Genomic DNA, 15,896 nt, shown 5'->3' with positions numbered 1-15,896 from the left:
AGACAGAAGCACATGGATACCACAACTAAGAACAAACTTAAAACAACATTTGCACAAAGCAAGCCGATCCACTTTTTCATGTTGATAAGAACATTAAAATGAGAAAAAATAATGGGCCAAAAAGAAATCAAGGATTTAGAAGAGATAAAAATGTGTGATTAATTGTGATTAAGTATTTTAACTATGACATTAATGTGATTAATCGCGATTAAATATTTTAATCGTTTAACAGCACTAATATTTTTACATTACTGTCAGAATCAATCAAAATGATTGGGGAGGGTTGTTTAGAGGACTACATTGCTTTGATTTTGTCTGATGGGGAGGGGGTGGGGGGGCAGAGTGTCAGACCTTGAAAGCCTAAAGGGCTACACAACACATACTGACATGTTATAATGAGTGACTATAATAATTCTAATTTCTAATTGCCTGATAGACTGGGAAACATGGAATTAGTGAATGACGCATGCTCACATTTTTCCACTGGCAAGGTGATTATAGAACAACAGCGTTTACAAAGGCCTATGCTGTAAATCTGTCTTTCATCTACTTGCCAGGTGTTAAAAAGTTACATCGGAACTTGTTTGTGCTTTACCAGGCTCAAAATCAATGACACACATGGCTTTAAGAGGTGTTTATTTAATCACCAAAAACTCACACGCTCACTTTTGCATTCAGAAGTAACACATATTACACTCATCAGAAAGTGTGCAACCAGACATTTATGGACTAATCTGGATTTTGGCAAGCAGTTAACCTTGATTTGTTGCTTTAAATGGCTATTGGACTGTTTTATTGAGCACCACAAGCAGATTCAAGAGGATAGCGTAGATGTCTCTACAGGTTATCGAGCTAATAGACAGTAGAATAGTCTTGGCGGAAGTTGGCTGGGGCTACTGGCTTACTTTTCAACCTTTGTGCTTTTTTCTTCTGCAGCTTCAGGTTTGATTGCTTTTCCTTCCTCTTTCTCCTTTTTGGCGTCAGCTTTGTCATCTGTTTTCGGAGGAACCTTGTCATCTTTGTCGTCGGCTTTGTCATCGGCTTTGTCGTCGGCTTTGTCTTCAGCTATGTCATCGGCTTTGTCTTCAGCTTTGTCGTCTTTTTTGGCATCCGCTTTGTCTTCTTGCTCTTCTCCTTTTTTTGCTTCTTCTTTCTCCTCTTTTTCTTCTTCTTTTGCATCCTCATCTTTGTCATCACCTCCTTCTGTTTTTACCTCCTCTTGTGCTTCCTCTTTAACCTCGGTTTCCTCTCCTTCTCCTTTGTCCTCTTTCTCCCCGTCGTCTTCAGCGGCCTCTGTCACCTCTTCCGTTTGCTCCTCCCCATCACCACCTGTATCAATAGAGGAGAATTGTATTATTTGTCATCATGACCTTAATAATTGAAGTTGAATCGAGCCAATTCAGAATAAACTAAAAAACAATGCACTAACCCTCTTCTCCCTCCTTAGCTTCTTCATCTCCCTTAGCCTCTTCATCATCTTCTTTCTCTTTATCTCCCTCCTCCTCTCCTTCCTCTTCATCCTCCTTCTCCTCTTCCCCCTTTGTCTCCTCCGTCTCCTGTCCTTCCTCCTCTTCCTTCTCCTCCTCCTCTTCCTCCTTTACTTCCTCCTCTTCCCCGGGGGGGCTGGCCTCTGCTTGCTGGGCGTGGCTGGCAGAGATGACCCCCTCGGTGGTGCTGAAGCTGGAGCTGAGCAGGCGTGATGTCATCAGGTAGGAGGAGCCAGAGCTCATGCTGGAGAGGATGGGCCGGGCGAAGCAGGGAGCTGAGAAACTGTGGCTGTACATAGAGGACACACCACCAGGCCCGCCTACACTGAAGCGAGACTCCTCCCCTTCCAGCAGCTTCCTGTAGAGGTTGGTGGAAAGACAGGAGATGAGTACTTCAAATGGGAACTCAGTTAGTGGCCATTTTATTAACACTCAATACTACGATGTCTGATATAAAGTGTGGAAAGTGAACATTGATTCTAATAAATCTCTGATTAGGGCTTAATCCCAGAATATGTTCACCAAAAAAAGCGACCTGCTCTTGTTTGACTTTTCTATACTAAGAGCCTAAACAGCAACATTTATACATTATACATTTAGTTTTGCCATAAACTTTGCAGACATAGCTACATAAAAAGAAACATGAGAAATACTATAGCTGTGTTTGAATACGCTAATGCACGTTTTACTTAAATGTTAACAACTATTTTCACCTTAAATGACCTTGTGAATAACCTCTAAATCTATCTAAAAGGTGTGTCTCCCCATAATCATTTTTGCACCACGTTAACATGCTAAAATCATCGCTACAAAGAAATGTTGTTTCTCTGTTTTGTCATCAATTCTTTTCATTTCCAGAAAGGATTTCTCAGCTTCACTGTTATTGCTACTCACCTGTATGCAGCAATCTCGATGTCCAGAGCCATCTTGACATTCAGAAGGTCCTGGTACTCTTTCAGGTAACGTGCCATTTCCTGTTTGGTGCCCCTTAGCTCACTCTCCAGCTCTGCAATGGTGTCCTAAATAGAAGAAGTGAAGACAAAAGGACATACAGTATATCATGAAATAAAATGAAACCCTTAAGTAATACTTTTAGGGATGAATAACCCCCCCATAATCAAAAGATCTGAATAATTAATAACACATGAGGATAGAATACACTACTGACGTGCATAGAATCTATCTCAGCGTTCTGCTTGTCCTCCATCTCATGCAGCTGTTTCTGCAGGGATTCATTGAGGCCTCTGCATGCATCGATCTCCAGCAGGCGAGCCTGGAGCTGGCGTCGGTACTCTCCTGCTTCGTCCTTGGAGCTTCTCATGGCGTCACTGTGCTGGGCCACCGTTTCAGTCATGGTGCCCACCTTCACTCTGAACCACTCCTCTGCTGCCTGCATGTTTCTTGCTGCCAGCCTTTCATACTGGGACCGGATGTCCCTGAGAGCCCCGGAGAGGTCTGGAGCTGCGGCCTCAGACTCTACCGCCACCTGGACACCCAGCTGGACCTGGGCCTGAAGCTCAACCACCTCGCCTTCATGAATCCTCTTGAGGAAGGCCAGCTCCTCCAGCAGAGTTTCGACACTCTTCTCCAGCTCAGCCTTAGCTAAGGCAGCCTGGTCGGCCCCACGACGGGCGTCCATCAGCTGGCCCTCGGCCTCTTCACGAGCCAGCACCTCCTCCTCATATCGACCCTGCAAGGCGCTCAGGGTTTGTTCCAGCCGCTCTCTCTGTCCCAGCACAGCCTGTTGTTCTGCCCTGGCCTCATCCACGGCGGCCCTCAGGGACCGGGCCTCTTGCTCATACAGCGCTCTCAGGCGGGATGGCTCGTTGTGCCTCTGCCTCAGCAGCAGCAGCTCTGCCTCCAGAGCACGGTTCTGCTGCTCCAGCTCACGCACTCTCTCAATGAAGCCAGCGAAGCGGTCGTTGAGGTCCTGCAGCTGGCTGCGCTCTTGTGTGCGTACGGTGCGGAAATCAGAGCTGATCTGGGCTGCCTGGCTAAGCTCCAGCTCCAGGGAAGAGGCTTGTGAGGAGGAGGAGAGCAGCACCCGGCCAGGAGAGGAGTACTTGACACGGGAGGACATCGGGGATGCATGGGAGGAGTAGACGGAGTGGGTCCTCCCTCTGGTTACGGCGACACGAGGGGGAGCCTCGACATACCAGCGTCTGTATGGCGAGGCAGAGTAGTAGGGGTCATATCCGATGCTACTCATGGCTCAGTGGTGGGAGGACAGGCTGCTCTCCCTCTCCTCTTTGTGTATGTGTGTGTGTGTGTGTGTGTGGAGGTGTATGAAGGGCTCAGGTTTAAGCCTCTACTGCTTGCTGCTGCAGCAGCCTGGGCTTTTATAGCAGGACAGCGAGCTCTGACGCAAGCGCTTTCCCCAAACTCTGACAATGCAGGCTCGATAGGCTTACACTGCAACGGCAAGAAATGAGACAGAGAGGATCCATGGGAATGAGCGTAGGAGGGAACTGAGTTAAAGATAGAAAGAAGAAAATACAGCAGGGAAGAGGTTGCAAGATTACAAGCTGCTTCTGTTTGTCTTGTCATAACAGTAGGGTTCGTCCAAGCTGAACAAAATCACTTGTAATAAAAACAGATTAATCAGTGTGCTTTACTGCAAATACCTGTGATATATTTTGTTTGGCGTTTCATATACTATATGTATAGCAAAAACATGCTAAAACATACTTGTTGTGCTATTCTCACTGCAGATGAGAGGGGAGGGGGTGTCCTCATTTAACAACCGTGACACAGCATCTCTCCTTCTGGTGGAGAGCAGAACTGCAGCCTACGACCTCAAAAGACCTGCAATGATAATATCCCAAACAGAAGGTTAGGGGTCACATGTTATTTTCAAATTTCTTGGTCTATCAATAAGATTGGCTGTTTGCAATGACTTTGGTTAATTAGCAGTGTACATGTTATATCTGTTTTTTCCCTTTTTGTCTAATATTTAGTATAAAATCTCATCTTTGTTCTTGTCTTTTTCTGATTCTGCAAAAGGACCGCATGCAAATCTGACACCATATATTTTCTGAATCGGTACATGTCTTGGAATCTGGCAGTAATTTTGGGGAGAAAGCATATGATCACTAATTAAAACATAAACATTGAAACATATTGTTGATGTTTGAAAGCAAGGTTTTTATCAATGAAAGAAAAGCCTTCTTTGCCTTTGGTAATAAGCATTTCAGTTTTATTCTTTCAATTCTATAAAAGACAAACAGTGCAGCACAGATACCCTGGCAGGTCAATTACACCCAGCTGCTGATATGGATTTCCATTTTTTGTGTGACTGGTGTGTGTGTGTGTGTGTGTGTGTGTGTGTGTGTGTGTGTGCAGGTATGCAGTGGCTCAGTGAAAAAAAGGATTGCAGTGCTTTGCAGCAATATCTGTATATGTATGTGTTTTTGTGTGTGTGTGTGTGTGTGTGTTTGTGTGTGTGTGTGTGTGTGTGTGCGTGTGTGTGTGTGTGTGTGTGTGTGTGTGTGTGTGCATGTGCTTGATCCATAGTGTGAATGCTCCAGTAATTTGCCTATGCAGCAAAGGCCCCCCAGTACTTGCAGACAGTGCTGTGCCCAAAACAGAAGTGAGGCAGGCAGTGAGAGGTGGGGGACTTCAGTGGGAGCTGCATGGACTCTGCTGCAGGCTGAGTCATCGTAACAGTTGTGATCACACAAACTCCCCTGTGTACACTCTTTCCCACCCTAACAGCAGTCTGACAATCTGCACCGGGGCGATTTTTGGCAGACAAGATGCTTACAGGACCTGGGGAAACGAAAGACAGAAAGTAGACCATTAACTTCTCTTCGCGTACAAATGAACTCACTCATAGTGCCAATTTCTAGGTTGTTGCTTGTTCTCCCTGTGAAGCTGATTGACATAACATAAAAGCTCAGCCTTAGTCTAAGTATCTAAGATTACTTTTTAAAATTCCCAGTAATTTCAGGCATCAAGGCTAAACTGATAACAGCATCACACACTTTGTAAAACAGTTACCCTACAGTGCACAACAGCCATATTCCAAGCCTTCCAACCTCAATATACAATCCAACTATTTTTCTATTGCTGTCATGTACTGTACATGCACAGCTCCTCTTACATGTCTTAACACAGATAAGTCACCCACAGAAGAACATAACACTTAGTCACAGGCAGTGCAGTTGTAGAAGATCATTGATTCACTGGGATTGGCACATGCTTGGTGGTAAAAAGTGGTCACGTTAAATAGCTTCATTATTAGTATTTATCGAGAATTTGTAGGTGAATTATTTATCCTCTTTTAGCTTCTAGGGGCACTTTGAATAACAAGCTGACATATATATAGCCACCACCCTAAATAATATTGCCTGCTTGATCATTTACCAGACATAAGAACAAAATTAGCTTTAATTCAATTTCTTTGGTGTTAGATTTCCTGCATCACAAGGCGTACACTGTTTCACATACATAACAAAACATACCATTCAGCCAGGCAACAAAACACTCCAAACATGCACTGTTTGTTACATCACACATTGTGAATAAGCAGCTGTAGTGCAATCAGTTTCAGCACTTCACATTCAGCGCTTATAGCCTTCACAGGTATACAGGTCTTAAAGGAAAAAAAAGTACATCAGCTGGATACATTGCACCAGAATTTAGTGTAACATGACACCTGGCCTACTGAGAACCCAAACTCTGATTTAACAATTTGACAGAATGAGCTCAAATTATTACTTATTTCTGGACACCTAATGAAAACAAGTCAAATGTTCACTCTCCTCCTCTGGTCTCCACCAACTCCTAAAAAGTTGTGTATGGTCAACAAAAGTATATTCAACAGCCACGCTGTAACTTTATCGGTCTTGGCAGGTAGCGTTCAACTGGTGTATCATCTCTTTTTTGGCTGGAAAATGATTGCCTACAAGGGTTGAACAGTACATGTGCTGTTAATGTCAATTCACCATAGAACCAGAGAGACCCAGCCACAAAAAGGCACATCCAGTGTTTTTCCTGCACCATCATCCTTGTTAGTTCCTACTTTGTACAATACAGTAACCTAACCCCTTATCATGATCACATGAATCAGGTTGGCATTACGCCCGGATTCCCATTAATATTATATTTTTGGACTATTGTATTTCTCTTTTTTTTCTATATATTGATCATAATTTGATTTGGAGTGGCAGGAGACATTGACTTTGCCTGACAGCTTTGGCTCTGTGGCTTAGTTTCCAACCTCCATCAGCACTTTTATCTCTGTCCTGTAAGTTTGAGTGCTTCCCAACATTCACTTTCATGAAGGATACTGCGGAATATTTGGCTTTGATCATTTGTCTCAGTGTCGTATAATATTTCCGGCATGGGAGGAACACGAGACATTTCTCGACTCCAGACTCAGAATAAGTTGAATCTTTAAGTATAATAAAAGTATGCAGAGAATCTGAGACGGGGCAATTTCCTGTCAGAGGGCAGCACTTTGATCTTTTGGTTTGCAGTCAGACCCATGCTTGTACAGCATATACAGCTGTTACGACGTATAATGTGGTATATATGTACATCTAACAACCATGGGATAAAATGCCTTTTGGGATAAAATGCCAGGCTTTCTCAGTCTTACTTGACACAGTGTGACATGTTGCATGTAAAAATTATACTAGAGCAACTCCTAGTGGTGATGGCCTGTAATAACAATTTATAAATTCCTCTGCCCGTTTAAGATTTAACATATAGACTTTATGATGATTTGCTAAGATATGATAATGTTTCAGGTTGGACCAGGTTGAGCCCTTAAGATGAGTCAGAATGTAGTTCAAGATTTTTGGGGAGGCTTTTTTTCTTTGAACTGAGAAACTTTTGTACACTACTTTTATAGTTTTTGCTGTGTCTGCATCTTTAGCCTTATATTGACTCCTCAATTAAATAAACAAAACTTATTATTTGTGTAAGAGTAGTAGCAGAAGTGGTGGTAGTCAGTTAGTTGCATCATTTGAGTTGCTGGAATTGGCAGCTACATGTACTGTAATTCAGCTGTGTTTTGGCAACATGTTGCCCATGCATTTCACCCTACCACAGTCTTGAAGCTTAGTGGACCTGTATGAGCCTCTTTGTCATTATTATACACACAAAAAATGCCCTGTGAACAAATGTAATATTTACTAAACATATGAATGCTTCACCGTGCAATGAGTTGCAGTTTCTTAGTGATGAAACTGTTCATCTCAGAGTGAGGCGCCTCTCTGCAGCCAACTCTGATCTTTACACTTTTGTTCCACAGATCTCCGTTTAAAGATCATGTTGCTATTTTTGCTTAATATCTGACCTCTGGCCTTCCCAGCCACCACATTTCCCACCATCCCAGCAGAGGTCTGGTTCTATTGGCTGGGCTTATATGTCTATCAGAGCATGAATGCCTCTCACAGGCGGAAAGGAATGGAGGCCTGTCTGTTATGCACTGCCACTATCTCAGCTGCTATAAAAAGAGTGGTATGCTGGCTTGGGCTTACTGTTGGTCAGACAGTGTGTGTGTGTGCACAACTTAGAAGGGCTGAGGGAACTGTGTTTGGTTTAAGTTAAACTCAGGAGACACACTGTAAACATGGCTGCTATCCATCGCTTGGTTATTGTCCGTCACGGTGAGAGCGCCTGGAACCAAGAGAACCGCTTCTGCGGCTGGTTCGATGCTGACCTCAGTGAGAAGGGTGTGGAGGAGGCCAAGCGTGGAGCCCTGGCTATCAAAGAGGCAGGCCTCAAGTTTGATGTGTGCTATACCTCCGTGCTGAAACGTGCTGTCAAGACCCTGTGGACCATCATGGAAGGCACAGACCAGATGTGGCTGCCTGTGATTCGTACCTGGCGTCTGAATGAGCGTCACTACGGAGGCCTTACTGGTCTGAACAAGGCCGAGACGGCTGAAAAGCACGGCGAGGAGCAGGTGAAGATCTGGCGCCGCTCCTTTGACATCCCACCTCCACCCATGGACAAGGACCATCCTTACAACAAAGTCATCAGCGAGGTGAGACAACTGACACTAAGGGAGGAAAGTGTTAACTAATTTAGAATAAGCAGCAATACGTTAATATGATTTCCCTCACTAATCAGACTAATGTAATTATTTTAAAGTGCTCCTATGTTATGGAACTGCTGTCAATTGTTGTGGAAGTAAACTACTTTTTTTTTTCTACCTCCAGTCCCGGCGCTACAAGAATCTGAAGCCCGGTGAGCTCCCCACATGTGAGTCACTGAAGGACACCATTGCCCGCGCCCTGCCTTTCTGGAATGATGTCATCGCACCTGAAATCAAGGCGGGAAAAAACGTTATCATCGCTGCCCACGGCAACAGCCTCCGGGGCATCGTCAAGCACTTAGAGGGTGAGCATTACGGTGGACAAAGCTTAAAAAAAAAAAAATTTAAAAAAGTTCTGCAGTGAAAAGTAGAAGTGAATGTTGACATTCTAACACAAATCTAACACCACAAAATAGCAAAGAGTACTTCAGTTTGAAAATAGCTTTCATTGCATAGGTCGAGGCCTAAATAATCACAGACACTTGTCTTTACACACACACACACACACACACACACACACACACACACACACACACACACACACACACAGTTGTGGATTACAGAGCTTAAAAATAGCATGCCGGGACTGAGCTCAGGGACAGGGGACAGGGTCATGAGCTGGGTTCCCATTACAGTCACGACCTTTATGTAGAAAGGTTGTACTTTTTTCAAGGAGTGGATAAGAGAGACCTAGAGATCCCTAATGGGCAATAGTAAATGTCAGATAGACGTGGGGGGTGTCAAAGATGACAGAAAAAAGTAGATCAAGTTTCTTAGATCATATATTCCAGATCGGCAATCGCTGTAATTAAAATAACTTAAAATACAATCAGTTTTAAAGAAACTCTGCACTGATTATTAGTCCTTCTATTATGTAAGACCATTGTCCTTCCGGTCTGCCTAGTTCAGCCCCAGCCATCCTTGTATTGGATCAATTACATTCCCTCAGTTGTTTGCTATTACCGTGTCTACCTGTCTGGTCTATCTGCCTGCCTTTCCAGATATGTCTGATGCAGCCATCATGGAGCTGAACCTGCCCACAGGAATCCCAATTGTGTATGAGCTGGACGCAAACCTGAAGCCTGTAAAGCCCATGGCTTTCCTCGGTGATGAGGAGACCGTGAAGAAGGCCATGGAGGCTGTGGCCGCCCAGGGCAAAGCCAAGAAGTAAGCCTGTTCTGGAGGCTGTGAGGAGGCAGAAAAAGAGACTGTTCCCCCCTTTGTCCTTCAACCTTTCCTGCTATGCATTTGTTCATCCGTGTAGTCCATTCCAACTGGGGAAATGTTTAATGGTTCTTTTTGAGATGGGCCACTTTCAGCACATTAGCACTGTTTGTTTAAATGACAGAGATGACCTGTCAATCAATGCAGACAGCCGGGCCCCGCCATTTATGCAGCCACACATCACTCAGCCCTTTTAAATTGTCTTTTAAACTGATGTTGTGGGCCTCACCACCCTGGCCCAACCAATAAAGAAACCTTGTTTTTATGTAGGCCTGTGTCTGTTTAATTTCTCTCCTTACCTTATGTCACTTTCCCCCTTTTTCTTTCTCCAAATTACATGGTCATCCTGATCTATTATTCCTCTTCAGTTTCCTATTTAAAAATCAGTGGTTTCAGCAAAGTGCACAGGTGCTGTGAAATCTTATCCAGTAGGTAGAGGAGGGGAGGTGAGGGAAAGAGAGAGAAATACAGTCTGAGAGACAAGTCAATGGGTTCATTCTGGCAGCATTCCCACGATGCAGGAAAGAGCTTGTCTGAGTTTTTGCCTATCCTCCCCTACAGTCAGATCACACCGAGAAACAAACAGGTGATGAATAATTTCAAGCAATTGCCCATAATACATAAACTACAGACAGGTGACAAATTAAAAGAAAAATCTGAATAAGTAACAAATACATATGCTTCAATACAAGTGGCATTTTCCTGGCATTGAGTGGTTACCTTTATTCCATGATGAAACATTTATATCCTGTTAGGAGTGGTCTCTTTCAGGACGAAAATGCCTCCATCAGGATTGCTAGATGGAAGGAGTATTATTACAATTATATCCAATGTTACAGAGCACTCTCCACCACCACCATCAAAACACCGAATGAGATATATTTTGGAAGATGACGCTCTCCCGTAGTTTCAGAAACTTAAAAATCTATTACATTGAGAACTGAAGCTCGTCTTTCGTTTGTGGGGGCCAAACTTCATGATGTACAGTACTTCTAGACCTTTTAGTACTACATCCCTTGTACTTCTGAGGATTGTTTGTGTGGCACTTTTAGAACTCTGACTATAGCTTTTGTACATCATACATACTGATTGATTCCAGTATGTGTACTGACAGCAATCCCTTTCCCTCTTTCATTCACGTCACAATAAAGCACCAGTAATAAATGATGTACAATAGCATTCACCACGTTTATTTTAGGATTGGCATAGTCTTACAGTTTATACATTACAAACATTTATTTCAGAGTATTAAACGACATGACATTACATTATATTGAATTAGTAAAACACACAATATCAGACAAAACACAAGAGTTCAGCAGGACTGCAGAGGGGAGTGAAGGTAAATGATCCTGGTTCAGAGTTCTATCTAATGTTGTCATGCCACCTACTGGCCACTAAGGGGAACGCCAGCTAACTGGGAGTGAGTGAATTAATGACCAAATCAATCCAGAAAGTGTTTTACATCTAAAAATGTAGCTTGGGTTAGTGTGTTAAAATATTTATTACTACCATGTCTGAAACCTAAGTTTTAGGATTTGGAGTCTGTAAACATTGACTTTTGACAGTTCACATGTGGCCTCAGAAGCTGGCCCGTCCACAGCATCTTGTCACTTTCATTTGACAGGTCATTATCAAAGCAGTTTAAATTCACCGAGTTAAAAATAACAGCGTCATCATTATCCTTTAGAAGGTGTTTGAGGCGGCAGACAGGCACTGTACCATATATCAGATGAAAAGCGTGTTCCATCGAGCACAGGCTTTGATGTTGTTCAGGATGTTTGGTGCAGTCAATGTTCAAACAGGCTCAGGAGCTCAGTCATGGTTTAAGTCTGAGGTGTTTTGATCAGCAGCAGTTTTAGCAGTGGTTTTTCTCTTGAAATGCTTGAAGAAGCTCGGGAGAGATGCTATCTTCTGTGGGTTCTTCTTGTACGCGACTGCTTCACAGGTTTTTGCTTTGGATATGTCTATATACTCTGCAGCACTAGTTACATTCTTTTCTATGTTGTTGATCAATTCCCCCTGATAGAAGAGAAACATAACAACACCTGTCAGGTTATGGGTACCTTGACATCAGTATATTCCTTTATTTCACTTGTCATTAACATTTCCAAAACGAGGCAGCCGTTTTTACCTGAGTCTCCAGCAGCATGGCAGTGTCAGCAAATATGTCGTGCAGCTGTTTGATGCTGGACTCGAGGCAGATGATGTCCTGATGACGAGATTCAATCTCACTCAGAGCCTGGCTTGAAATTCGAGCGTCAGAGTTGATCTGTGGTAGGAAAAGTACACCTGTTGATTTTATAAATCATAATCCTATTAGCTTCACATTACATTATAACTGCATATCTAAGTTGACCAACAACAAAAACAAAACTACAACAGATATTACTAACTATTGCATAGTCATGTTCATGGCCCAGAACTAAAGGCTATTCCACTAACATCAGATATGAAGATGGCAAGATTGTCATGGTGCAGCATCTCCTCCAACTCTTCATCTGTAGTCACTTTATCCACTGAAATAAAGACAAAACTGATGGGTTAACATTACTTTTCAGCGATTGTACAATTGGTTTAAAGGTCCCATGACATGGTGCTCTTTGGATGTTTTTATATAGGCCTTAGTGGTCCCCTAATACTGTATCTGAAGTCTCTTTCCTGAAATTCAGCCTTGGTGCAGAATTACAGCCACTAGAGCCAGTCCCACAATGAGCTTTCCTTAGTGTGTGCCATTTCTGTGTCTGTAGTAGGAGGGGGGGGGGGGGCAAGGTGGAGAGTGGGGGTGTGGCCTTGACCAACTGCCACTTTGCTCGTTTGAAAGCCATGATGTCTCTCTCTCATGGGTGGGCCAAATTCTCTGGGCGGGCAAAGCAGAGAAAGGGGAGGTAGATATTATAAGATTCCAGATTGGTCCATCTGAGCTTTCATCTTCTTAAAGGCAGAGCAGGATACCCAGGGCTCGGTTTACACCTATCACCATTTCTAGCCACTGGGGGACCAGGCTGGGGGAACTCATATTAATGTTGAAAAACCTCATAAAGTGACATTTTCATGCCATGGGACCTTTAACAGGCTGCCATATCAAACGCATTATTTTATAAAAAAAAAAAAAGTGTGCAGGCTTAATTCTTAAATGACCTATCACAAAATAGACAATCACTATCACTTACACTAATCACTACACTTCTTTGTGTTGCGTCTTCATAAATGAACCAACAGGAAGTGTATGAGTTGTTGGGTGTTCACCACAGGATGGCGTAATTACACCTCTGCTCTCTATTGCTATGCCACTTTCTTTCTGTCTAGAAACACCTGCAATAACTCTACTGGCATGATAACATCCTGGTGTATGATATCAAGTCTATTTACACAACAATGAGCAGAGTGTGGGAGGAACAAGTGTTCATGTTTTGGCAACTCACCAATCTCCAGCTGTCTCTGAATGTGTGCTTTGCATTTCTCTCTGAAGGAGATTTGTGCCTTATGGTAGCCCCTCATGACTTCAGCAAAGCACCGAGTCAGGTGTGAGTGCTGGTGAAATCAGACATTGAAATCAGATTATTCAACAAGAAATGAAAATGAATTCATTTAAATATAAATCACTTGCACACAGACCATTATCAGAAGTGATTATGTCAGGTGCGTAAAGATTTAGACTTCTTTGTAATATACTCAAGAGTTGGCCATCTTTATGTATCTGGCTTTTTATAGGAAATAAAAGTACTGTCAGACCTGGTTCTTCTGAATACGCTGAATTACTGAGGCCCTTTTATTGTTCTCATCCACATCCAAGTTCTTCTGCATTGCTGAAAGAACCCATAAGACAGATGTAATGTGAAATCAAGCACAGAACCAATTCAAAACTTATATTAAAACACACTATTCACAACTCTGTGTATGCAGTCATAGAAAATGTATTGGTTAAATTACAAATTGTCTGATGCAAACTGTAATAAAATAATATTCCTTCAACTAATTCATGTGAGGCAGTGTCTTTTATTGATGACCAGTAGAGTGAAGTACAGTAGCCTTCCTTTTCTAACCATTTGCAAGTCAAATCCTGTGTTACAGACTATACAGTCCCAGAATTTAAGGAAGCACGATTTGCTGCACAGATCCTCCTCTTTGTCTCAAACAATGATGGTATACAGCCACATATTGTAAACTCTGCATGTTGAAAAACTGCACTGTACATACTGCGTTACGCCTCAACTACAGTATGAGCCAAATAAATATCTACTGTATAAAAGCACATTTTGCAAGAATAAAAACAAAAACAAATCTCCACTCACATTTCAACTTGGCTCGGACCAAGTTGGCGTTCTTCTTGGTCTCATTGTTCAGCAGCTCCAGCTCGTCTTTGTTTTCTGAGAACATCAAAGGATCAGCAGGAAGAAGGAACATTTTCAACATTTAATGTGGTGTATTTCATGCAGTAAAATTAGGGATGTTGTCAAAGATGACTATGCATTTCTTTTTTAAATATTCGGATTAATGACAGCTTTGTCAACATCTCCTGTATCATTTCACCTCAAACAATGTCAGACCACCTCATTTAAGTAGAATTGAGCTAATCAAACACAATCAACATTTGTCAATAACATGGAGGGTGGAGAGCACCTGCAGACACATTGGATATGGTTTTATTTTCACTTACTGTCTGGCTTATTGTTGATATGACATTGTTATTAGCATTGTGTAGGAGCATGTGTGTGCATGCAGATTATGTAGCTGTGTATGACAAACACAAACCTATTTCTATTTCCATATTATACTCATTACCCATTCTACAAACAGGCACATATGTGTTTGTCAAAGGCTGTTAAGCCTTTTTTGTTTCTGTTGCTCTGTTTGTCCTTTCAATGTTGTGTGTCCTGAAGGAGGGGATAAGTATCGGAGAGCATCAGCACAACCGTAAAGGTGTCAAGTTTCTACTTGTTTAGCTCATGGGGACATTACCAACCAGATATCCACATTTCACTATGACGATGGTACTCTGTACTTACTCTTGTCTGGGTTTGGAGTAGAAAGGATGGCGCCATATCTTTTCTGCACCTCTTCTGCTTGGCAGGAGATTGTTTCAATGAGGCTTCTCACCTCCTCCACCTATACACAGACAAATAAATACTTTAGGCTACTGGATATGACAAGACAAAAAACAGACACAAGCTGTGAGAAATTTACCGTTTTGAAAAAATCCTCCATGTTGAATGTGCTCTCCGCTGTATCTGTCATGTCATCCTGCTGTTCAAAAAAGAAGAATTCATTAGGCTACTTAAAATGGACACCTGTTGCTCCAGATACACAGTCCTTGTAACGTTATCTACATTTATTTGGACAACTTAAAAACTATATAACTTAATACGCTGTCATAAACAACACTAGCTGAATGTATTAACGTTAGCCATTTTTGTTTCTGCTCAGGCGAAGTCAGGTCTTTCAACTACCCCAAACTGGTGTTAAATACTTGCTGTAAGTACTAGCTACAGCTGCAACGCGCTCCGCATTATCATAACAACAAAGACCAGTAGCCTAAGACATTCTCAATATTTCTGTTACTTTCGGTATTCACGTCAAGGATCGACCTCTACCTGCATGTCCTCCTGTGGGCTGAACTGAGCGCACCTGTGAAATTAACTAAAGAGCGCGAGCACGCAGGCGCGTAACCGTCGAAACTAGCAAACAAAGAGCATTTTCCACCCACCACCTGTGTGTGTTTAAGCTAAAGCTACACGGAGCAGCCAGGTAGAACGAGTGAAACACATCTTCATTGGATAATAAATTAAGCTGTCGAGGCGTTGCTGTGTTTAATGTGTTTGAAAGATAGTTTACCTTTAGTGGGGCGAATATGTGATAGTGCAGCTACCCGAGGCTGGCGCTTATTTACGCTTACCCTCAAACTGTGAGGAGGCTGTATCCGAAATCACTCACTCATTAACTACTCTACTCGCGGAAAGGGGAGTTGAATGTAGTGAGTGATTTCGGACACAGACAGTAAGGCTATTCTTTCTTTCCCCTCGGATGTTAATATTACCCCAAATGCTCCTGGTCTCTGCTTAGTTAGGCATGCTGGCTTGCTGGCATGGGGCATTTAAATAGTGCAGCCATAATGTTGGTATGAACTTTTCCTCCAT

At 42.7% G+C, this 15,896-nt stretch overlaps 3 protein-coding genes across 7 annotated transcripts; 1 reads left to right on the top strand and 2 right to left on the bottom strand.

The window, feature by feature from the left end:
- Positions 1-619: 619 nt before the first annotated feature.
- nefla (neurofilament, light polypeptide a) lies at positions 620-3,823 on the bottom strand. Its single transcript, XM_031298211.2, has 4 exons — positions 2,656-3,823; positions 2,382-2,506; positions 1,430-1,845; positions 620-1,329 (listed from the first exon to the last, which is right to left on the bottom strand). The coding sequence occupies exons 1-4, from the start codon at positions 3,694-3,696 to the stop codon at positions 902-904; spliced, it is 2,010 nt and encodes a 669-aa protein (XP_031154071.1). The 5' UTR covers positions 3,697-3,823; the 3' UTR covers positions 620-901.
- Positions 3,824-7,965: 4,142 nt separating this feature from the next.
- On the top strand, positions 7,966-10,024 carry pgam2 (phosphoglycerate mutase 2 (muscle)). The gene is made up of 3 exons (XM_031298219.2): positions 7,966-8,484; positions 8,660-8,840; positions 9,537-10,024. Exons 1-3 carry the CDS (start codon positions 8,068-8,070, stop codon positions 9,704-9,706), a joined length of 768 nt encoding a protein of 255 aa, XP_031154079.1. The 5' UTR covers positions 7,966-8,067; the 3' UTR covers positions 9,707-10,024.
- A 909-nt stretch (positions 10,025-10,933) lies between these two features.
- On the bottom strand, positions 10,934-15,677 carry LOC116048908 (syntaxin-2-like). Of its 5 annotated transcripts, none has more exons than XM_031298218.2 (9): positions 15,656-15,677; positions 14,947-15,003; positions 14,769-14,868; positions 14,055-14,129; positions 13,495-13,568; positions 13,185-13,293; positions 12,205-12,278; positions 11,894-12,031; positions 10,934-11,781 (listed from the first exon to the last, which is right to left on the bottom strand). In XM_031298218.2, exons 2-9 carry the CDS (start codon positions 14,995-14,997, stop codon positions 11,575-11,577), a joined length of 828 nt encoding a protein of 275 aa, XP_031154078.1. In that variant the 5' UTR covers positions 14,998-15,003; positions 15,656-15,677; the 3' UTR covers positions 10,934-11,574. The 5 variants fall into 5 exon arrangements, with proteins under 5 accessions (XP_031154078.1, XP_031154073.1, XP_031154074.1 ...); XM_031298213.2 differs by lacking the exon at positions 15,656-15,677 and adding an exon at positions 15,354-15,566 and having other exon boundaries at positions 14,947-15,006; XM_031298214.2 differs by lacking the exon at positions 15,656-15,677 and adding an exon at positions 15,354-15,452.
- Between the last annotated feature and the right edge of the window lie 219 nt (positions 15,678-15,896).

Source organism: Sander lucioperca, chromosome 1 (assembly GCF_008315115.2).
Source record: "Sander lucioperca isolate FBNREF2018 chromosome 1, SLUC_FBN_1.2, whole genome shotgun sequence".
Lineage (NCBI taxonomy): Eukaryota > Metazoa > Chordata > Actinopteri > Perciformes > Percidae > Sander > Sander lucioperca.
Note: the sequence above shows the minus strand (reverse complement) of the source record. Positions and strands in the feature narration are given on the sequence as shown.

Coding starts and splice junctions, on each gene's coding strand:
- nefla (XM_031298211.2), bottom strand. CDS start 3,696: ATGAGTAGCATCGGATATGACCCCTACTACTCTGCCTCGCCATACAGA. Junction 2,507..2,655: donor CTGAGATAGATTCTATGCAC/GTCAGTAGTGTA, acceptor TCTTCTATTTAG/GACACCATTGCAGAGCTGGA. Junction 1,330..1,429: donor AGCTAAGGAGGGAGAAGAGG/GTTAGTGCATTG, acceptor CTATTGATACAG/GTGGTGATGGGGAGGAGCAA.
- pgam2 (XM_031298219.2), top strand. CDS start 8,068: ATGGCTGCTATCCATCGCTTGGTTATTGTCCGTCACGGTGAGAGCGCC. Junction 8,485..8,659: donor ACAACAAAGTCATCAGCGAG/GTGAGACAACTG, acceptor TTCTACCTCCAG/TCCCGGCGCTACAAGAATCT. Junction 8,841..9,536: donor CATCGTCAAGCACTTAGAGG/GTGAGCATTACG, acceptor CTGCCTTTCCAG/ATATGTCTGATGCAGCCATC.
- LOC116048908 (XM_031298212.2), bottom strand. Junction 14,869..14,946: donor TGGAGGATTTTTTCAAAACG/GTAAATTTCTCA, acceptor GTCTGTGTATAG/GTGGAGGAGGTGAGAAGCCT. Junction 11,782..11,893: donor CCATGCTGCTGGAGACTCAG/GTAAAAACGGCT, acceptor CTCTTCTATCAG/GGGGAATTGATCAACAACAT.